This window comes from Prionailurus bengalensis, chromosome B1, assembly GCF_016509475.1.
Source record: "Prionailurus bengalensis isolate Pbe53 chromosome B1, Fcat_Pben_1.1_paternal_pri, whole genome shotgun sequence".
Taxonomy (NCBI): domain Eukaryota; kingdom Metazoa; phylum Chordata; class Mammalia; order Carnivora; family Felidae; genus Prionailurus; species Prionailurus bengalensis.
Genome location: NC_057344.1, coordinates 17,047,834 through 17,069,310, shown reverse-complemented (window position 1 = coordinate 17,069,310; position 21,477 = coordinate 17,047,834). Strand labels below are relative to the sequence as shown.

Sequence of the window (21,477 nt, the reverse complement as noted above, 5' to 3'; positions counted from 1 at the left end):
ACCGGGCAGATACTCACACTAAAGGGAAAACCCCAGTACGTAGTATACAGGGAGCTGTTTTGAAGGTAACGAGGGCTCTGTGATAACCATCCGCTTGTTCCCAAAGTGGTTTTTCCCTGTAGTATGGATGTATTTTGTATTGAATTCTGTCCAATCCCTTTGTTATCTGTAAAGGTCAATTTGTAAACTTACACCCACAGTGGCAGCTTCTCTTAGGAAGGTTCTAGCTTGCTCCCTTCATCTCTATCAGCCTCCCTGACCCAGAATCATACCGACTAAGTATACAATCCACACACCTATAATTTTCTAGGCAAGTACAACTTTTAAGATCCGTCCCCTAAGACGGGGTGGCTGGGTTACTCGGTTGAATGACCAACTTCGGCTCAGGTCATGACCTCACGGTTCGTGAGTTTGAGCCCCTCGTCGGGCTCTGTGCTGACGGCTTAGACCCTGGAGCCTGCTTCGGATTCTGTGTCTCCCTCTCTCTGCCCCTCCCCCACTCATGCTCTGTCTCTCGAAAACGAATAAATGTTTAAAAAAAATTAAAAAAAAAAGATCCTTCCCCTAAGCTACCACTTCCAGGTAAACTACTACCTTTAATCCTTTCCCATATGGAAATTCTGGAGTCCACATTCGTGCTCGCTGATGGCTTATGTCTACCCAAACTAATTCAGAAACATACTAAAAGGTGAAATGACACAGATTCCTGATCGTTCTGAAAACATGCCATTGAATCTCATCAAGTTCCTCCTTTACAGAAGGAGGATACTCACGTAGGCAGAGTACGGATTCTTGCAAGTTGACGGTGACGGTCCTTGTCCCCATTTTCTCCAGCCCCCATTTCTCACCTAACAAACCTCTTTACGGTGGTTGCTTTGGCCATTCTACCCGAGCCTCCGGTGACACAACTCGCTTCTTTCCTGGTATATCTGGCAATCCCTTAATCTTAACAAAATACCACCGTCTCGGATTTCTTTGGCTCAGTAAGGTGTGATCAAAAGGCAAGAGACTGGATGCTGAAAACAGACTATGATTATCATATAAGGGGAATTGCGGAAATGACAGCTTGTGTCTTTTGACGTGTGGCTCACAAATACCGAGGCCCCTCAACGCCTTACTGTCTTGACCCTGGATCCCGCGGAGGAACATGGCGGCTCGGTGTCTGTCTCCTTCAGTCAAATCAAAACCCTCCTCCCGGGAAGCCTCTGGTTTCCCTTTCAGGGGTCACATGACATCTGGGGACTCTTTCACACCGCTTGAGTTTTCTCCAAAATCCAGTCCACGTACTCAACCACATTGGTGTAAACCCCGGGCCGTTCCCTCTGACCGCAGCCTTCTCCCCAGCTGGTGATGCCCACCAAGTGCCAGACGTCGTTGTGTTTACAGGACAGGGGGCCCCCCGAGTCTCCCTGTGACGGGGGGGCAGAAAAAAAAAGGTGCACGGATCGGTTCAGATGCTTCTCGTCTTCAATGCATGGGTCTCAGAGTGATTTCGTTTAAAATTCTGTTCTTGGCTCTTTGATAAACTTCAGTGTAAGCAAAACAAATTGCTTACAAATTTACAAAAGCAAAACAAATTGCCCCGTGGTTCCCTGCTCCGGGGCAGAAGACTCCTTCTTAAATGCATTAAACATTCTCATGTGACTATATTCAATGGCCGAAAACACTCTTACCTTACAAGCATCCTTCCCTCCTTCTCGGTAGCCTGCACAGAGCATCTTATTGGTTATTTTGTGCCCTCTGTATCTTGTCTGGCACTCTTCGGTTGTCACCAAGGGCACGTTAGCTTTCTGGAGAGTATTTTGTATTTTGTCTGAAAAAAATTTTCGGTTTGTGACCGGAATAATCATATATATAATACAAACACGTATGTTTAAAATCAAAAGCGTACCGATACAAAAATCTAGAAAGAAAAAAAAAATACTAGGTTTACCTCCTTGACCTTTTATAACTAGAGTTATAGAGAATATATTGTTTATTAACATTCCGTTTAAAACGAAGCCTGGCTCTGACTGGAATTACCTCCCAGAGAAAATAATTCGATAACAGGCTATGACATTTAATAAAAAGTCCTAGGTTTCACACTAAACTTTCATTGCAGGAAATGAGTCATTAAAGAGATTGTCATATTTAAAATTTCCAATCAAACAGACATGGGATCCTCCTCACTTGGGTCATTTTGTCTCTTCATTCTTCATCAGCATGCTTTCTGTAGCTGAAGAATGTGATTATTTTACTCACATTTTAGCTGTGGGACTTGATAGAGCAGAAAAGGTTAAGACGAAACCACGTTCTTTATCTTTAGGGTGGAGCACACACAGAAACATGGTTTCTTACCTCCTAATTTTCTGTACCCCCATCCAGTCACCCAGCACTCAGCATATATTATGCTTCGATCTCCTTTGGAAGGTAGACATATGGGTCTCTGAGCATCTAAATTTTAAAAGTCATAGTTTAGTCATCAGAAACAAAATACATCTTCTCTCCCAGGAGAGACTCTCTTCTTTCACTTTCTATTATGCAGTGTGTTCTCTATTATATTCGGGCTGTGCCTCATCGTCATTCACTTTCACTCCTTGTGTTCAGCATTCTATCACGTATCCTGGGAGGAGGGAACAAGGAAGAGAAAAGGCACAGCCCTCCCTCCTAACTTCATCTCTTTAACCAGGTCTGTTGACCCTGTAGAAATTGCCTACTCATTCTGACCCTTGCCCCTAAAAGGGAGATATAGGTCATCTTTAATATTCCAATATATTATAGAGTTGGGTCATTCTGTGAACCTGAAGAAACCTGGAGAAAACTTAGCGCTTCACCCACACCCCATAGTAAGATTTAACGATCAGGGAACAGCGCCGGTCTTAGCAGACTAAAAGAGTAGCTTAGTAGCCCCTCTCTCATGATCATACCACCTGGAGATTGTGGGGCTCAGGCCATGAACCTGGCAGTGTTAAACAATACATCTAGGCCATCATTGTAGAGAACATTCCATTTAAAATTCGACACACCTGTGTAATTCATTGCTGTTTCCAGTTTCAACAAGGCAATATCATACCCACTTTCTGCCATTTCATATTGATCATGAATTATTATTTCTTGAACCCCAAAGAAAGCCGTGTCCTTTTTAACTTCTGATTGATTTAAAATGCCACTATAGACACGCAAGATTTTAGGTGACTCTAACCTAAGGAATAAACAATAGAGGAAAAGAAATTTTCATTACCAAATGATTCCCAAACATTTGAGCTATACTGTTATTTACCTAGCTATTACTAATATTTTCTGCCGGCGGCAGGCTTTTTGTCGGAAAGAAGTGATTTCATGCTAAAATTTTTCTCTCACATATTCCTTCTGTAGAAGGTCCTGGGTGAGCATTTACTATATTAAACACATAAAAATGAATGAATGCTCTTTTCACCCTCCAACACACACACACACACACACACACACAAACACACTCGCGCTCTCTCTCTCTCTCCTCCTCCCTTCCTCCCCCTGACTCCCCCCCCCCCCATGAAGAGTTCCGGGTGTTAGTTTCAACCCTACCGTTGATTACCTATCAACCTGAGAAATTCACTTGGATTTTCTTGTACTCCATTTTCCCATATGGAAAAGGTAAAAGGTAAAGGAGGCTATTGACTTCAAACATATCTTTGAGTTATAACGTATGTATCAACAAAAACAAACACACAAAACCATGTCCGGAAGCTCTCCTGATGGAGCTTTTAGGTTTGACCAGTATTAAAGTTGACCTAAGTAGGGAATCCAATCTGAGGATACGTAATGAACTCTTCCTTCTGTATTTGGAAACATGGCAGTGGGGTTGGGGGCTGGAGAGAGAGAGAGGAGACAGGAGAGAGGAGAGAGGAGAGAGGAGGAGGGCAAGAAGGAGAAGGAGGGGAGGGGAAGGGAGCAGAGGGAGAGGGGAGAGGAGAGGAGAGAGTGGAAAGATGAAGGAGAGAGAGAACGACGAATTTAGAGAAGGGGAAATTTTCTTTGTGTTTGGCTCTGGACCTGATGCCAAGACAAGCACAGATGATATGTTCTGATGGGAAACAACAAGAACACCCCTGGGCATGTGGATGCATTTAAATGGGAAAGCAGAATAGTATGCCATCATATTCTTACACCTAATCTGATGCTGGTAGACCGTAACTGTTCTTTCTTTTTGCCTTTTTTTTTTTTTTTAACTACAGAGATTTAATGTAGCAAATGGGGTAATTTACATTTTTAAAATATTTACTAAAATGCTAATGACAGATTCGGTATAGGGGCGACCCCCGGGGAACTAATACAATCGGTAATGGTACTGACCCAATCAAACAGTGAGCAGCTGTTAGTATCCACTGGTTTCCAATGATGGAGCCTCCACACAGGTGTCTCTGGGCAGGTGATGTGATGTGCAGAGTTATCTGCCATGGCCACTCACCATGAACAGATGCCTCTCCTCCAACAATTCTGGGCTTGATTTTGGTCGTACACACTACAACAGAAGGGTTGCAATGAGTGGCTTCCTAAGTCTTCCTTTTCTTTTTTTTAATTAATTTATTAAAAAAAAATTTTTTTTTTCAACGTTTATTTATTTTTGGGACAGAGAGAGACAGAGCATGAACGGGGGAGGGGCAGAGAGAGAGAGGGAGACACAGAATCAGAAGCAGGCTCCAGGCTCTGAGCCATCAGCCCAGAGCCCGACATGGGGCTCGAACTCACGGACCGCGAGATCGTGACCCAGCCGAAGTCGGATGCTTAACCGACTGCGCCACCCAGGCGCCCATAAGTCTTCCTTTTCCATCAGCAGTTACGTCCCTTCAGGCAGAAAGAGAAGCAAACCTGCCCTCGATTCAGTATCTTATCACGACCTTGACTTGAAGAAATTTTATAATCAACTCAGCAAGCAGAGCTTGCACAGGAAAATTGCATGACTAAGTCACCTTCTAATGACATGCTCCCAAAGAATGTCTCATCCGGTCCTGCGTGGCAGTCTTCTCCTCCCTCATCTGCTAACCCTGATGGTTCTCTTAAAGCAGTTGTCAAGTGTGGCCCTTGGACCCATCGCGTCACTCGGGAATTTCTTAGAAATGCAACTTCTTGGGGCGCCTGGGTGGCTCAGTCGGTTAAGCGGCCGACTTCGGCTCAGGTCATGATCTCGCGGTCCGTGAGTTCGAGCCCCGCGTCGGGCTCTGTGCTGACAGCTCAGAACCTGGAGCCTGTTTCAGATTCTGTGTCTCCCTCTCTCTGACCCTCCCCCATTCATGCTCTGTCTCTCTCTGTCTCAAAAATAAATAAACGTTAAAAAAAAAATTAAAAAAAAAAAAAAAAGAAATGCAACTTCTCGAGCTCCCCTCAGACCCAGTAGATCAGAAACTTGGACAATGGAGCCTAGTAATCTGAATGTCAACCCGCCCTGCTGAAGTTGGAGAAATACTGTCATAAAGAAAAGTGAGCACCCTCCTCTCAGTTTACAGCTTTCGTCCAATTCCTATCTTCTTCCGCTCAGGCTGACCTTTGGTCTCAGAGTCTCTTGCTCCAGCTGGGCACCATCCAAGCACGGGCTGCTCTTCTGTCTGTGAACTGCTTCTCCTTTTGGCTTTGTTGACAGTTTGGGGTTCTCCCGGTCCAACCCTTGATATTTTCCAAGCACTTTGATTCACATTTACCCCCTCTGTTTCCTCCTGTCTTAGCTGCCCTGGGCAGGATGGTCGTTTTTGCTCCTACTTCCTGGCACGCCAAATGAGAACCCACCCTCCCAATGGGAGCCCTGGCCAGATCTGCCCCAGTAACCTAGATGGAATTGGAATGAGGTGTTCCGGGACAACAGTATTCTAGAGCAATGCTTCTCATACTTTAATGTGCATATGGATCACCTGGTTATCTTAAAATGCTGATTCTGATCCAGTTTGGGGGCGGGAGGTTGCTGAAATTCTTTCCAGCAGGCTCACTGCTGATGTCATCATGCTACACCCAGACCACACTTAGACTAGCATGGCTCAGAGGACCAGGGAGGCTTCATGTCCTTAGCTAGAGGAGGAGGAGTGTGAAGTTAGCAAAAGAGTCAGCAGTCAAAAGCCAAGTCCTTGGGGCGCCTGGGTGGCTCAGTCGGTTAAGCGTCCGACTTCGGCTCAGGTCATGAGCTCACAGTTCGTGAGTGCGAGCCCCGCGTCGGGCTCTGTGCTGACAGCCCAGAGCCTGGAGCCTGCTTCAGCTTCTGTGCCTCCCTCTCTCTCTGCCCCTCCCCTGCCCATGCTCTGTCTCTCTCTGTCTCAAAAATAAACATTAAAAAAATTTTTTTAAAAAAGCCAAGTCTTTGATGGTTTGTTCCCTGGTTTTGTGCGGGTGTAGAACAATCTCTCTAGGACTTTCTTTTCTGAACAGGAAAATAGACGTATAATCCTGGGGCAAACGTCAAATAGGAAGAGAGGAGTCTTGAAGAAAACTCTAGTTGGTAGCAAGCAGAGGCAGGAACAAGCTGGGTGTGTTTGTGAAAGCTTAAACAGGCTGGCACACTGAGAAAAGCGTTCTCACCTGAGGGTGGATGGGGTGAGATTCGTTTCAGAGCAACGTTTTGAAGATTTTGACTAGATTCTGGAATTACAGGGAAGCCCTTGTGATTTACGAGGAAAGGCAAAGTTTAGGAAAATGAATGGGTATACAGTAACTAAAATATGTTATAAACAATTCAATAGTGCCTTTCTTAGGGACAAATGATAGGTCTTGATGTTCATTCTATTTTGTCTCTCGGTTCAAACAAAATGCTGCAAATATCTGTGTTTAACATTAGATTTTGTGTTAGGAAACATCTCTTTTGATAGCAATTCCTCTGTATCTTCAGAAAGTTATGTTGAAGACCAATGATGGTGTAAGATATGAGAGTCACCTCAGTTATATATCCCCTCCCATTAGGGTATTATTTCATCGGACGTCGTGCAGGAAAACCTAATTATCTAGTTTCAGAAGGTGCACCAAAATGTCTTAAGATTTTATTTTCCTTTATCTTGTATTCTCTGCCTCAGCTATCAATCTCCACCTGATACATTCTGTAGCCTTCATACACCAGAATCCATACATTCATCAGAGAAGAACGTAGTGAAAGGAAAATGGGGAATGGGTTCAAGTGTTGAGCGCTGGTTCCCATTTTAGAAACTACGTCAACATCACTGACAACAACATCTGCCAAGCGTCCCTTCTCGTGCTTTGCAGAACGAAGGCAACAGAATTATCATAAATGCTCCTTCTTAGATAAATATATTGTAAGGAAAACAGAATATAGGAGATACAACTTAATTGGCTGGCTTTTTAAAGGAGTTTGGGCCATCAGATCCCTCTGGACTCCAGGAAGGCATGGTTTCCTCGTTAGGATGTTAGATCGGACACAATATCGTACATGCTACAAAACAAGTTCTCAGAAGTTAAGGATTTACTCTCCTCTCAGTAGAGAACTAATTCTGACACAGAAGATTTTTATACTCTGAAAACTGTTATAAATTATAATCATCACTTCTATATTACTCATTAAATCTCAGTTGAATCTTAAATTCATAGTCCATTGGAATATCGGACATTAAGCAAGCAAAAAGTCTAAAACATGTAGTTTTATGTGAATTAGTAAGCACTAAAGTCATCATAGGTTATTATGGTAATTTAGAGAAAAGTGCGATAATGTTCTTTCCTGTTGGAGATTCTGTCTGGAGATCGTTCTGTTTGCCTACAAACCATCCCTCAGTACTAGGCTCAGAAATTAGCCCCTAGAATTGGCCACTGCTGATCTTATTTTCAGGGTAATTTGTATCACATTTTACACATATTGTAGGTCTTGTTTAATCTAGAGAATCTTTTTATTTTCTTTCCACCCTGTCATACTCATTGTTCTAAATAAATAGAGTTTTACTGTAAATCTTTGCCAATATTCATAAGTATGCAGAATACTTGCAGGGGATCTGAAAGAATGAAGACCCCTGAAGGGGAGCTACTTTATTTCTTGAATACATACACATTTTTTTCAAACATATGGTAGTTATTTATGTTTCAACTAAATACCAAGTAATGGCCAAGGGACAGAAAACAAATAATCTGATTGACCAAATTCCTGACCGATATTCAATCGTCAAGGATAATAAGAAAGATACTTAGCCTTCGTAGTAGGAATTACACATAAAAGTGTTGACTGAGCCTGAGTCTCATCATAAACTGTATACATGTGTCCAGTTAAAACCCATACTCAATATTAGGTAATGCAGAGTTTAGTTGAGGCCCAATATTTACCACTAAAACATGGTCAGCCTGGATGACAGGAGTAAAACTAACAGAAAATTGTATCTAAGTTGGTTATTGTACTAATTTTCTCCCCTTTGCGGTTACTATTGACGCTGACAGTCATGATATATTTGGTATAAAAATAACTTCTTCAGATGTATTTTCTCGCGAGCCGTTAAACTCACCATTATCCATTTTACATAACCTTAATGTATATCCAGAGACGCCTCCTCTCCCATGAAGTATTTTCGTTGGGGATCCATTTGAAGAGAGTTTTAAGTAACATTTACCCCTGCAGGTGGGAAACAGAAGAGTATAAACATAACACCCCCCCTCAAGGAGACGGGACGGGAGTATCCGTGTAACTCTTTGTACGTCTTACTTCCCTCCGTCGCAAGACTCTGGAGAGGGCGAATAGGTAAAAAACTGGCAGCGGATGGAGTCGGTACACATTTTCTGGCAGGCTTCGTGCCCTTTCACGTCAACAATGTCCAGTTCTTCTCCCAAGAAATCAGTGTCGTGGTAAAATGAGGAATGACAGAACACTAGGCAGGAAAGCACACATCAGGTACGAGACACCAAACTCACCACTAGTCGACCTAGGTTTGTTGACCTTGATCAGGAGACAGTGGCTCCATTGTTTACCTGGGACACTGTGCCTGCAGGTTTGCAGACTGAAACCGGACAGAGCTCTGTCCTTCTTAATGCGTGTACTTGGTAATCCACTTTCAGATGTTTTCAGGAGACAAAGATTTCTAACAGAAAAAAAAAGGGGGGGGAGGAGGGAATATAAATGGATCACGTAACACATATCAAAGAAAAGAACCATTTTTATAACACGTACAGAAGTCAATTCATGTTGGTGTGTTTAAGAGTGAACAATTTCTCATTTTGTAAGTGCTCTTCATACATCACTGGGTCAGACCCCATGATCCATAGGTTGTAGACAGGTCTTCAACAGGATACCACTTGCCTCCATAAAAGTTTTCGGAGCTGTTTCTATCGCCAGTGTTCCTACCGTCTTCCTTCTTTCTCTCCTTTCTTTCAACACTCCTCGCCCATTTCAAAGATTCCATAACTTTCATGCTCTGGAGAAATCTGCTATCCAGAGTTGCTTCGGGCTCAGACACGGATAAATGGCATTCATCACAGGCTCCATACAAGCAGCCTCTTCTTGGAACAAAACAACTTTTCCTGATTAGCCCCAAATCACAGTCTAGAGCAGTGCTGTCCAATAGAGTTTTCTGCAATGATGGACACGGTCCATGCCCGTGCCACCCAGTTCAATAGCCCCTAATCACATGGGGCTACTGAGCACTTGAAATGTGGCTGATACAGCTGAGGAGATGAATATTTAGTTCTATTTCATTTTAATTAATTTCAATTTAAAAAGCCAAGTCTTGGCTTCTAGCACTCCTGTTCCTCTCTCACCCTGTATTGAGGATCCAGTGTTTTACCCCTCTTACAGGTATTGACCGGGAATGTTATAAAAGGAGTAAAAAAGAAAATGAGCAGTGATTAGGCATCTTTCTAATTTGTGCCATTTGTAATGCGGTCTTTGAACCCCCTTTCTTCTCTGACTGCATTCAGTCCCTTCAATTACCAGCGGTATGCTAGTGATACCCAGACACAGATCCAGAACACAAACCTCTCCTCTTAGTTCAAGATTTCCCTTTCCAACTTCCAGATCAACATTTCTCTCTGGATGTCCACTGGGCATCTCTTCCCTCTTGAAATCTGCGCCTCATGAAATCTGCATCCCAGTCATGGGTAGTTTTATCCTTTTGATTCCTTGGGCCAAAAGTCTTAGAGCTCTCACTGACTCTTTCCTTCAGAGCAGACAACCAGTCAACAGATTTTATTGCCTCCCCATTGGACAATATATCCCAACCTGATGACTTCTCTATCACTTCCACTCTTGTCCAGGTAGGGCAGGGTTTTCATCTCTTTCGTTCACTAGTGGTATCCCTGGTGTTTAGAACAGTGCCTCGTGTGCAGTAGACACCAAATAAATTATATCGTTGAGTAAATGAAAGTAACAGATATATTTTCATGGGACCAAACTAGTACTTCCAAAAGTCACTCGATGGAAAACCAGGCTTGCTTGATGGACAAGGACCTCAAGGGCCTAACCCAGCTGGATTCTGGGGGACCCATTCCTCACGCAAACAGCCAAGTCAGGCAAATACCGGGGGCTCTGAGAATTCCCATTCAGATAATATGGAGTACCGAGATTCTGAAGCACTCTTAAGTGGGGTTTTTGGTTTCTTGTGTTTGTTTGTTTGTTTGTTTTGGTGAATCTTATTAATGAGGAACGACAACCCCAGTGGACATCCCTGTAATGATCAAAGACCTTTCCCACGTTTCAGCATGGTTTCCTGTATCGGTACCCATCGGTAGGAAAACAGAATCTCAATTCTCAACACCCCTCCACAATTATCCCCAATTCCATTCATATAGGCCTTCCTTTCCACCTCTCTTCACTTCGGATTTGACATTACCCTGATACTCCCAGCCCTTTCTACTCTAGGTTCACTGATCTCCAACTGGGCCCTGGACTAAGTTGCCCCTTGAGGGTCATCCTTAATGTTCTTTACTCCGTTCAGAACGAGGCAACCCTGCCTTTGCTGCAGGCAGAGACCTCCCTCAGCTCAAGAAAACAAGAGTCCTCGGTAACCTCAGATTTGCGGTCACCAGGTGGCGAATGCAAAGAGAGAGGGGCTAGGCATCCTTCCCGGCAACTTTGGCCTGTCCTCTGCAGACACTTCGATTAAATGTGTAGCTGCTCAGAATTTTTTTAAAGGATGGACCTTGATCGGCCGTCTTAAGGCATGAATCTTCATCTTAATTCCTTACCTTTCAGATTCTTTTGGCCATTCTTGGGAAAGGAAGGTAAAAAACAAACAACTGGGGTGGTGAGTACAAATGCGGCGACAGACAAAGACATCCGGAGCCATGACACTGTCGATGTTACTGTCCGCAAATGCCGTACTAGGGAAAATGTCCCTGATACAAGCTGTACGACAGAAGAAACCATGTTTAAGAAATCAACTCCCCAATATAATCAGCAAAATCCCAGCTAGAGTATTTGTAGATTCCATATAAAAAGTTTGTTGCGGGGTGAAGAGGGATGAGGAGGCCCAGCACGGAGGAGGTTTTTAGGGCAGTAGAAATTCTCTGCACGATACCGGGAAGATAGATAGATATCATTATACACTTATCCCAACCCATGGAATATACAACACCAAGAGTGAACTGGAACGTAAGCTGCAGGCTTTGGGGCGATTATGATGTGTCAATGGATGTCAATCGATTGTAACAAATGTACAACTCTGGTGGGGGCGGGGGGTGTTGATAATAAGGGAAGCTGTGCATGTGCCCCGGGGAAGGGGTCTATGGGACACCCATACTTTCCCCTCCATTTTGCAGTGAACCTAAAATCTTAATAACAATTCTTTTTACAGTTTGTTTATCCCAAGCTCTTTAAATTGTTTTCATTCGGAAAACTGGAGTGATTATTTTAAACTTTAAATTCAACTAGAGCTCTAATTACATGGGACATAACGACATTTTTTCACACGAAGAAGGTAAAAGATCGTTTGGTCCATTTCACCAGGGAGCGCACATGGGTGTCCTAAGTCAGGCCCCTCATTCATACCAACCGCACCTACTATTTAATGGTTAAACCACCTCGCCGAGAAAGTAACGGTTACCCAGCTTAGAAAGCGCACAGGATTTTAGTGAAAATCCAGACACCACTTTAGTGAGCTTCATTATTCTGGTTGGTGTCCCCATGTGGGTGTACTTCAGCAGACAAATGTTTCTGAATGAAAACAAAAATGGGAAAATGTTTTACTCGTCTAAATACGTGTAGGAAACAACATGAGACGATACGAAATTCCAGTCTAGAGACTTCCTGGGCTGACAGCTGAGGATCTGCTCTGAAAAGCATCAAGCTGATGCTGGACAGCAGGACTTGAGTCCTTCCTCTGCCAGGACCCGGAGGGCCCCTGAATTTTGTCAATTCTAGTTTTCATCACTTAAATGGCAGCTTTGGAGAGATGACGGCCTGAAGAATCGGAGGTAGGAAGTAATGAATTCTCAAGCCCTTCTCTACTCCCCCTTTCCTGGCTTGCTGTCCCTGTCGTGTTAAGTCTCAGACGTTGAAATATGTTAAGAAGATGTAGCTTGCGCTGAGCCAAACACAAAACATGAAAACTTACTTCTAAATCTGAACATTCGGTTTTATCGTCGTCTTTTTTGAAAGGAGTGAGGGATGCTTTATGATTATTTATATTATTCACCTCCTTGTGAATGTGGAGAGTGGAATGGAAAAACCCAAAGGGGAATCCAAATAATGGTCATTTAAACTTCGTTCTCCTTTTTTTGTTGGGTTCTAGATCAGTGTGGTTTCCTATACAACCCTAGAACATCTCAGAAATTTCTAAATATAAAAGTTAGTGATATTTTTTTCCCTAAAAAAAATTTTTTTTTAACGAGAACACTGATTCATCATTAGAGATCAGGTCATTTCTACATTCTCACACATTTATCTCCAGCATATTTCAAAATCCAGTTTGGGGTGGATTTTAAAACACTTCACATGGGGTGCCTGGGTGGCGCAGTCGGTTAAGCGTCCGACTTCGGCTCAGGTCATGATCTCACAGCCCGTGGGTTCGAGCCCTGCGTCAGGCTCTGGGCTGATGGCTCAGAGCCTGGAGCCTGTTTCCGATTCTGTGTCTCCCTCTCTCTCTGCCCCTCCCCCGTTCATGCTCTGTCTCTCTGTGTCTCAAAAATAAATAAACGTTAAAAAAAATTTAAAACACTTCACATGGGCTTCAGTTATTCTGTCTTAGATAAGGAACTCTTACTTAGAGAGGTCTGAGTAGGTTTTCCCCTCGGTCCTATAATCCTTAGGCTGGGAATGACGCAGTCAGATCAACTGTAACTGTCTCAAAACTTCCAGTTAAGAAACGTATCACTTTTTAAATTAGCCAGGCGATGGGTGAAGCAGATACAACAATGTCAGCAAAAAGACAGAGTCCTTAACATAAAGGGAATGCATTTCTGCTACTTTCTGTGAAGAAAACTATTAGCACTGTACTTATTCTAGAAATGTCGTTTGGGGGCTGAAAACAAAAATTCTGGCATCAAGTCGAGGAGAAATTTTGTTTTCCATCAGACAAGGCGGCGATCTACTCACTGTCCACGGGCTCAGCCTCCGGCTCACTCACCGATGCTCCGTGCTTGGAAACTGCTTCGTTGCATATGTGAAAAAGTGACAGTGCACATCATTTGTGCATCTCTCTTGGCATTCCTGGGCATCCCTGGTCATCAAGCTATTATAGTTCATGCCCTTCATGTCCAGGTCCACGTACAAATTCCTGTGGCAAGCTGGAGACAAAAGCAGACAACGTGGCGGTCTTCCAGACTCCAGAGCCAACCTGAACGGTGCTACGTTAGCAACTGCCCTTCCTGACTTACTCTTTCAACTCTTCCAGTCACTTTTTCTCAGAAGTCCTTTGTTTTCATCTTCATCTGCTTAACTTCTACGCTCACATGGAAGCAGAAAAAGAATGAAAATGCCCTTCTTACGGCGCAATAATATTAGACTTGTAAATTGCTGTGTTAACTTTCTGCCCTGGCCTCCCTTGTCTCCTTAACTCCACTGACTGATTGACCCACTAACCTATTGGAGGATCTTTTGACGGTTAGGTGTCGTCTCAACCTTCCTAGTTGCTCCTTTGATTCGAAGTAATATGTCTAGTATGGACTCCCAGGGGCGCCTGGGTGGCTCAGCTGGTTAAGCGTCTGACTTTGGCTCAGGTCGTGATCTCACGGCACGTGAGTTTGAGCCCCGCGTCGGGCTCTGTGCTGACGGCTCAGAGCCTGGAGCCCGCTTCGGAGTCTGTGTCTCCCTCTCTCCCCGCCCTTCCCCTGCTCAGGCTCCAGGCTCTGTCTCTCTCTCTGTCTCACAAATAAATAAACATTACAAAAATATGGACTTCTATATAAAACTTTAAGCTGGGAAGAGGAAGATGAATGATGAGAACTGATACAGTAAGACGTGTCCTTCTAGTTGGGTAAATTTTAATGAAGGGGGGACAGAGTGTGCGTGCTAGTTTTGACTCTTTCCTGAAAGAACTTCATTAGGAGACTCTAAGTCCACACCGCAGGGTTTTGTTTCATAGCCATAAAAGCATATGTGATATAACTATATATATATATCATAGTAACTAAGTGTTTACGAATTCTAATAGGACATCTTACCACTTATTTGATGTGGGCATTGCTTGAAAGAATATCCAGAAATTGCTCCTGTCATATTCACCCTTGGCAGTGTTTCTGTTACACTGTCTTTCAGGATACAAGTAAACCTGCGTGAGAACTTACGTTTTAAAATAATGGATCTTAAAAGTCAGCACACAGAAAATCAGAGAGAAAGAAACAAACTGCTCTATCTGATGCCAAAACAAATATTTTCTTAGCAAAGCTGTTTGTTTGTTTTTTTCCATTCTGACATCCCTTCACTTAAGAGCTCATGTACAGTTTTCCCTACTAACTGGAAACAGGAGTGAACTATGGCCCGTTGGTCAAGCAGCCCTCTGCCTGTTTTTTGCAGCCCATCAGCTGAGAATGGCGTCTTATTGCTAAATGGTTACATTTTAAATAGTTATAGAAGTACTTCTATAATATCTTTCACTTTGCTTCTGGATCCATCATTGCTAAAATATTCAACCCTGGCTTTGTCACGAAAAAGTTTGCCAACCCTTGTTGTAGACTCTAGAGTAGTAATTTTTTAAGTTCAGGATACTATGTAAATATCTATGAATGCAGCAATAATACACAAACATGTTGATTACTTACCTCTGTAGTAAAGCTTCATCATTGAATGTTCAAGTTCAACACGGAAACAAAAGTGGTGGATGGAATGTCCTAAAAGTTTTTTTAATGTTTTTATCTATTTGTTTTGAGAGAGAGAGAGAGAGAAAGCGGAAGCAGAGGAGGGACAGAGAGAGAGAGAGAGAGGGAGAGAAACCCAAGCAGGCTCCATACTGTCAGCATACAGCCCAATGTGGGGCTCAGTCTCATGAAAGCATGAGATCATGACGTGAGTCAAAATCAAGAGTCAGACACTTAACCGACCGAGCCAGCCAGGTGTCCCCAAGTGTCCTAAAATTTTTAAAAATATGACTATAGACACAAAACCACTAAATGCAGTTGTGAATCCGGAGCAGACACGGGTTAATAGCTATAAATTATGTTTGGGGGACACCTGAGATGTTATAAAGGGGTTCTTGTTACAATCGTTTCCTTTATGTAGGAAAAGGTATGTTGAAAGATTTAGGAGTAAAATGTTATAATGTTTTCAAATTATTTCAAAGGGTTAAATAGAAAGATAGAAAGATAGATAGATAGACGGACAGACAGATGATAGATAGACATAGATAAGGCACAAATGGCGAACAAAAAACTTGGCGGTGACAGGGGATCACTGTGCTGTTCTTTCAAACTACATTTATAAATATTTATTTCCTAATAAAATAATTGAAGGAAAAGCACCGGTTGGAATAACATCAAATATCAATAATGAATCAAAAAGCAAGGAACAAAATGATTAAGAGGCGTAATAACAGCGGAGAGAAATAAGTATACCGCTAAAATCCAGACCACAGAGGAGCTAGAAAGTCCACACTGAGAGGCATGTCTGCTCCTCCCTGATCTGCCTGGGCACGATTTTTTTTTTTTTTTCCTGCAATACTCAATATTTCAATTGAAGGACCACATGTTTTCCCATCATTAACCTTCCATTTTATAAAATGGTAGATGAATACTTATTGGTAAATAATCATCCCGGAAAGCTACTCCCTCTGTGCAGAAACGCGAACATTTTACCATCTGGTAGGATCTTCCGACGACGAGTCAGCCATGAAGGTGAAAAGCAGACATCTCGGATGGTGGGTGCAGATAAGCTGACAGTGCGTGGCGCTTGGCGTGAAAATGGTAGTCACGTCTCCGCCTTGAAAGCCGGTATCTGTGAACAGCTTAGTCACACATTCTGTGATGTAATACGTGGCAGGAATTATTGGGGGCTTTAGTTGCACGTATCGAATTAGATAACAATCTCACAAAGGCAAGCCAAGTAGGTCTGCCTCCCAGGAAATGCGCCCGAACTTGGAAATCAGAGCAATCGACCCTTTGATGTTGGTTGATTGGATGAGCAGCCTCAGACAGAAAAAGAAATCGCAAAATGGCACATTTGCCTCGATGGAACTGTGCTTCTGAGGGATTATCTTGGAGATGAGGGTGCTTTGCGGGTAACTGGACAGTTTCTCAGAGCTTTCCTGGCCAAAGATGTTCCTCAGGGTCACATCCAAGTCTGGAAACGGGCCGCCTGCTTTTCCCTTTCCCTGTTGCTTGTTTGTCAAAACTCCTTGTTTATATGAAACAAAGGATCCAGAATGATGGTTTTTCAATAGTGTTTGATGGCCCTGGCTGTGATACACTGTATCACCTCACTATTTAAAATGGGCCCGTTTAGGAACAGGAACTGTAGATTCTCAGAAAAATATCCGAATTCCCATTCCAGCTGAAACCACACACAGGTATTTTTTTAAAAGCTAAGTTGGATAAAACCCATTTCTTTTTTTCTGTTTCTACACTTGATCTTAGCCAAAAGGCCAAGAAGCGATTTTTTTTTTCCGTCTCTAGAAAGAGATGTTTAATATTCCAGATTATGGCTCTTTGGGTCATTATTACTCAGTCACTGAATAAAAGGTTGTAGTTTTTAATCTTAGTACACTGCCATTAAGAAGGCTTCTTAATATCTTTCATATACATAGCATATGCAGGCTATATATATATATATATATATATATAAATGTATACATACACTTACAGTAAAAATGAAATACTTTGGGAAGGATAAAATATAACTCAAATATTTATCGTAGTAACAAACATACCAATGAGTATGTGGGAAAGTACGTAGGTACAGAGCAGTGAAAACTATCACTAAAACTATCACTAGATTTAGCCAGGGTCTTGGAGGGGGGAAATTCCAACTTTATTTTCACTAACCTCTACCCAAAACGTGATACAGCCTTCCATCATTAATGTAACAAACCACAATGTTCATAGTATCTGCTTTGTCATGCTAAGATTACAGATTTAAAAAGAAAACATGACAGCTGCCGATATCCTCAAATAACATCACCAGCTTGGTGGTGGTTATTACTTTGCAGTTTTAGACCCACCACCAGATCTTGTTACATCATGTGTCAATAAGAAGGACATCTATCTTTGTATCAGGTTTTGTTTCGTTTCGTTTTTACATTTTCATTAACGATATTGCAATACAATTGATTTTCTTGGCAATCCTTTGTATTTTTACTTTACGCTTTCGAAAACACGACTCTGAGGACGCAGTCCAAAGAGATCTCTGGGGAAAAAGAGGCAAGGATCCCTGCCACAGCCTGTGCTCAAAACCCACCACATACACCTTCTAACTTACCCAACTATAACCTCTGCATATAGGATAATTTTCTCCAAGATTAGCAGCTACCCAAGAGTGACCCAGAGGTGAGCAGAAACCTGCCCCCTCTCCCCAAGCTCCGGGCGGCTCCCTTGGAGTTGCAAGGCGGCCCCTCATTAGTTAAGGGTCTGTTTGCACCTAGAAGTGTTCTCATGGTCCACGGAAATCCCCCCATGCGATGCAAAGAAAGTAATAATTACCACCAAACTTGTCATGACTGATGCAGATTTGGATATAAACAGAGGTACAGATTTGGATGTGACTTCTACATATAGACCCAGATTACTACTATTATGACCAATTCCTGTTCTTTAATTGCCCTCCCTGTTTTGAAAACCCCTGGAGCCCTTAAGTGAAAAATAAAATGATTTAATGTCCTTCCGTGGAGTAGATGGTATGGGCCTGTAGATCAGCCCTTCTGTTTTCCAGTCTTCAAAACAGGAAATTAAGCTGTTTCCAATTCTTATCTGAGCTTAGGCTCTACTTACCACTGGAAACTGAGGCAAATAAAATGAAATGTACCACTCGATATAATAAAATCATCCTACAAAAAGAAAAATGTGTATGTATTTAGAGCATGCAAAGTGAATTTATAAGTAGTTCACTGACATCAGGGCTCACAAGAAACAGGGAGGGAGAGGAGTGGTGAATTCTACGGTATTTGCAGGTTGTTACGTTAATGCTGAATTTTACCTTCCCCAAATCCTAGGATACTCCCCAGGATGAGTTCAAGACTTTCCTAGTTCTGAAGAACCCAGAGCGGACGGGGGGAGTCCCCCCATCTCTGCTTCCCCAGTGCCTCCAGCTCACCGTTAACCAGATATTTTTCATTGCTGTCATCCGAGCCCTCCACAATTCCAGTTTTTCCATTTTTGTGTTCTTTTCCAATTTGTTTCCTTTCTTTCCATCTTTGAAGTCTCTCTCTGTACCTCTTGGAAGCTCTAAATGACTTTCTACTTATGACGTTACCATTTAGAAAAGTCTGCTGCAAGTATATTCATAGACCGTCTTCATTACCTATAAACGTACTTATGCTCACAAAGCATTGAACTAACTGCTCTGTGAAAAACTCAGTATCAGTGAGACGCACCAAGACTTGCTATTGTTTTAACCTCGATCTTGAAAATCTTTCTAATTTGTAAAATTCTCTATTGTAAAAGATTTGTAAGACCTCCCCCCACCCCCCATGGTAGGGAAAGGCACTTCAAGGAAAATTTGCTGGAGAGAAATCAAAGAATTTTTGAAATCGTACCTGAAAATATTTTGTTGGCCTGTTTGCCACCTTCTCAACAACAGGGTTTCTCTTCTTCCAAAATGGTCTTCATCCTCCTCTAAATGAGCTTGGGCAGGACACGTTCACTCAACTTTAATATTTACTTTTCCTGATTCCCGATGTTGTGTAACGGTGTCTTTTAGTACATCAGTGTCTGCGAGAGCTCTCAAAATCTCGGCGTATCTAAAGCGGTCCAGTTGCTCGCTCTTTCAAGACAATACATCTTTTTGTCTTATTTCACCGTGTATTTTTCAAAACTTCCCCCCAGAGAGACTGAGAACTTAAATTTGTGTGGCTTAGCAACTGGCCCCTCACACTGGGATGCCTGGTAACCACGGCTGCCCTTAACCACACTGACAAACATCGGCTGTTAATCATTAATTCTCTCCCAACTCGAGGCTCACAGTCTACAAAGAAAACGGGGAAGGTCTGGTGGCTTCTTGATGCGCGGTGTGGCCCCGGGGAACGTCACCTGTTGGGGATGGGGACAAAAGAAGGCGCGGACTGCAGGTGCCCAGCACTCCTAGACTCAGTTTCCCTTTGTATCAAGTCGCCTCCTCCGGGGGTTATGTCGATATGGTCAGTTCCAAGACGCCAACCCCTTTTTTATTCATCTTGCAAACACTGAAAGTCTGACTTAATTTTTTTTAAAGAAAGGGAGAAACATGGGGCTTTCCTGTCTTTCTTTAGAGTCCACAATCGGAGACAAAAGGGGAGCTAGGAAGTCACGTGTCTCGCTTTTGCAAGCAATCAAAACCCGTCAATTCTCTTTGCCTTTTTTTTTTTAATGTTTTAATCTTTATTTATTTTTGAGAGAGAGAGAGAGAGAGAGCATGAGCAGGGGAGGAACAGAGAGAGAGGGAGACACGGAATCTGACGCAGGCTTCAGGCTCTGAGCTGTCAGCCCAGAGCCTGATGTGGGGCTCGAACTCACAATCCGTGAGCTCGTGACCTGAGGCGAAGGGCGATGCTTAACTTACCGAGCCACCCAGGCCCCTCCCCCCAAAAAATCTGTTTTAAAAGTCCAATTTACATAAATTTTAGTTCCCTTGCAAAACTGAAACCAAAAAAAGTACATCAATTTTTGAGAGATAATTTTATGGTTCAGAGAAGACTTCTAATTCTTCATAGGAAAGCAAAGTACGATTTTAGGTTTACAAATGCAGTCATAAATTAAAAAAAAACATTCTTGGGGTGCCTGGGTGGCTCAGTCGGTTGGGCGTCCAACTTTGGCTCAGGTCGTGATTTCACAGCCCGTGAGTTTGAGCCCCACATCAGTCTCTGTGCTGACAGCTCAGAGCCTGAGCCTGCTTCGGATTCTGTGTCTCCCTCTCTCTGCCTCTCCATCCCTCGCGCTCTCTTTCTCCTTCAAAAGATAAATAAACATTAACAAGAAATGAAAAAGGAACATTCTGAAGATGAAAGGAGAAATAAACCTGGAGACAGGTTTGCCTCCATTCGAGATCCTTCTGAAGTTATTGGTGTCAGAGGGGATACCAGACTTCGTTCAGTGACAATGCGGTGATAGGAGTGAGATCTTCAGAGCTTAGAAAACGCCACCAGCTTCCTTTGAGCCTTTTAATACTTGGAGACAGAGACCCTCTCATTTCATGTCTGTTACACGTAGGTTGCCATTATCTGAACCGATTCTGAAAGTGTGGAAGACCTAATCCCCAGTGGCCAAGTGCCTGTGAGGAGAGGTGACCCAGGATTAGGAACACTGGACACCGTTTTCCAAATTCTTATGGAAATGGAACTATGGAAAAAGAGAACTTACTGAAGGAGACAGTGAGAGAATAATTAGTGAAGTAATGTAGCTTTGAAGTTTAGCTCCGTATAAACTAATTGGACACTTTTTGAAAAGAAGAGAGAAGACAGCGTTGTGTCCCATGGGGCAGAAAATTAAGGGGGATTTGGACTCAGAAGAGGCGTTCACGCAGAGTGCTAAGGACTACTGTGGCATTCTGTCAGGAAGGCGGTTCTTCAGCCATTTTTATTTCATCTGTTGCCAAGATTGGGTGACCTGTCTTGGCAGAAAGAGTCCTTAGTTGCTTTCTTGAGTTTCCCACTTAAACTGAATTACATTCCAGTCACACAAAAAGTGCATATTTATGACACACTGCTTTCTATGAAGCTCAAACACAGAAGGGCAATTTTATGCCAAGGCAGGTTTTCATGGAAAACCGATATGTGGAGTTATATAAGGTCCTTACATCCCTGTATTGTTTACTCCATGAAACCCCATCTCTATCCTAAAGCTTCAATGAAAAGACCATAATGATAACCTTCCAACCCTATTCAGAGAAACAGAAAGACTCTAATGAGAGCAATACTTCATTGGGAAACCAAATAACAGCATCCCAAGTTGGGTTTAGCTAGTTAGTGAAATCTCTAAAGCTTTTGAAATGATATAAAAATTCCA

The 21,477-nt window shown here is 42.7% G+C and overlaps 1 protein-coding gene and 1 pseudogene across 1 annotated transcript; both read right to left on the bottom strand.

Moving 5' to 3' along the window:
* Positions 1-921: 921 nt before the first annotated feature.
* F11 (coagulation factor XI) lies at positions 922-19,400 on the bottom strand. The gene is made up of 15 exons (XM_043559348.1): positions 19,035-19,400; positions 18,271-18,326; positions 16,144-16,306; positions 14,518-14,624; positions 13,482-13,641; positions 11,961-12,070; positions 11,104-11,263; positions 8,893-9,002; positions 8,630-8,792; positions 8,433-8,539; positions 4,312-4,480; positions 3,006-3,181; positions 2,338-2,433; positions 1,674-1,813; positions 922-1,409 (listed from the first exon to the last, which is right to left on the bottom strand). The coding sequence occupies exons 2-15, from the start codon at positions 18,323-18,325 to the stop codon at positions 1,248-1,250; spliced, it is 1,878 nt and encodes a 625-aa protein (XP_043415283.1). The 5' UTR covers position 18,326; positions 19,035-19,400; the 3' UTR covers positions 922-1,247.
* LOC122479316 lies at positions 16,794-16,940 on the bottom strand (annotated as a pseudogene).
* Positions 19,401-21,477: the final 2,077 nt, after the last annotated feature.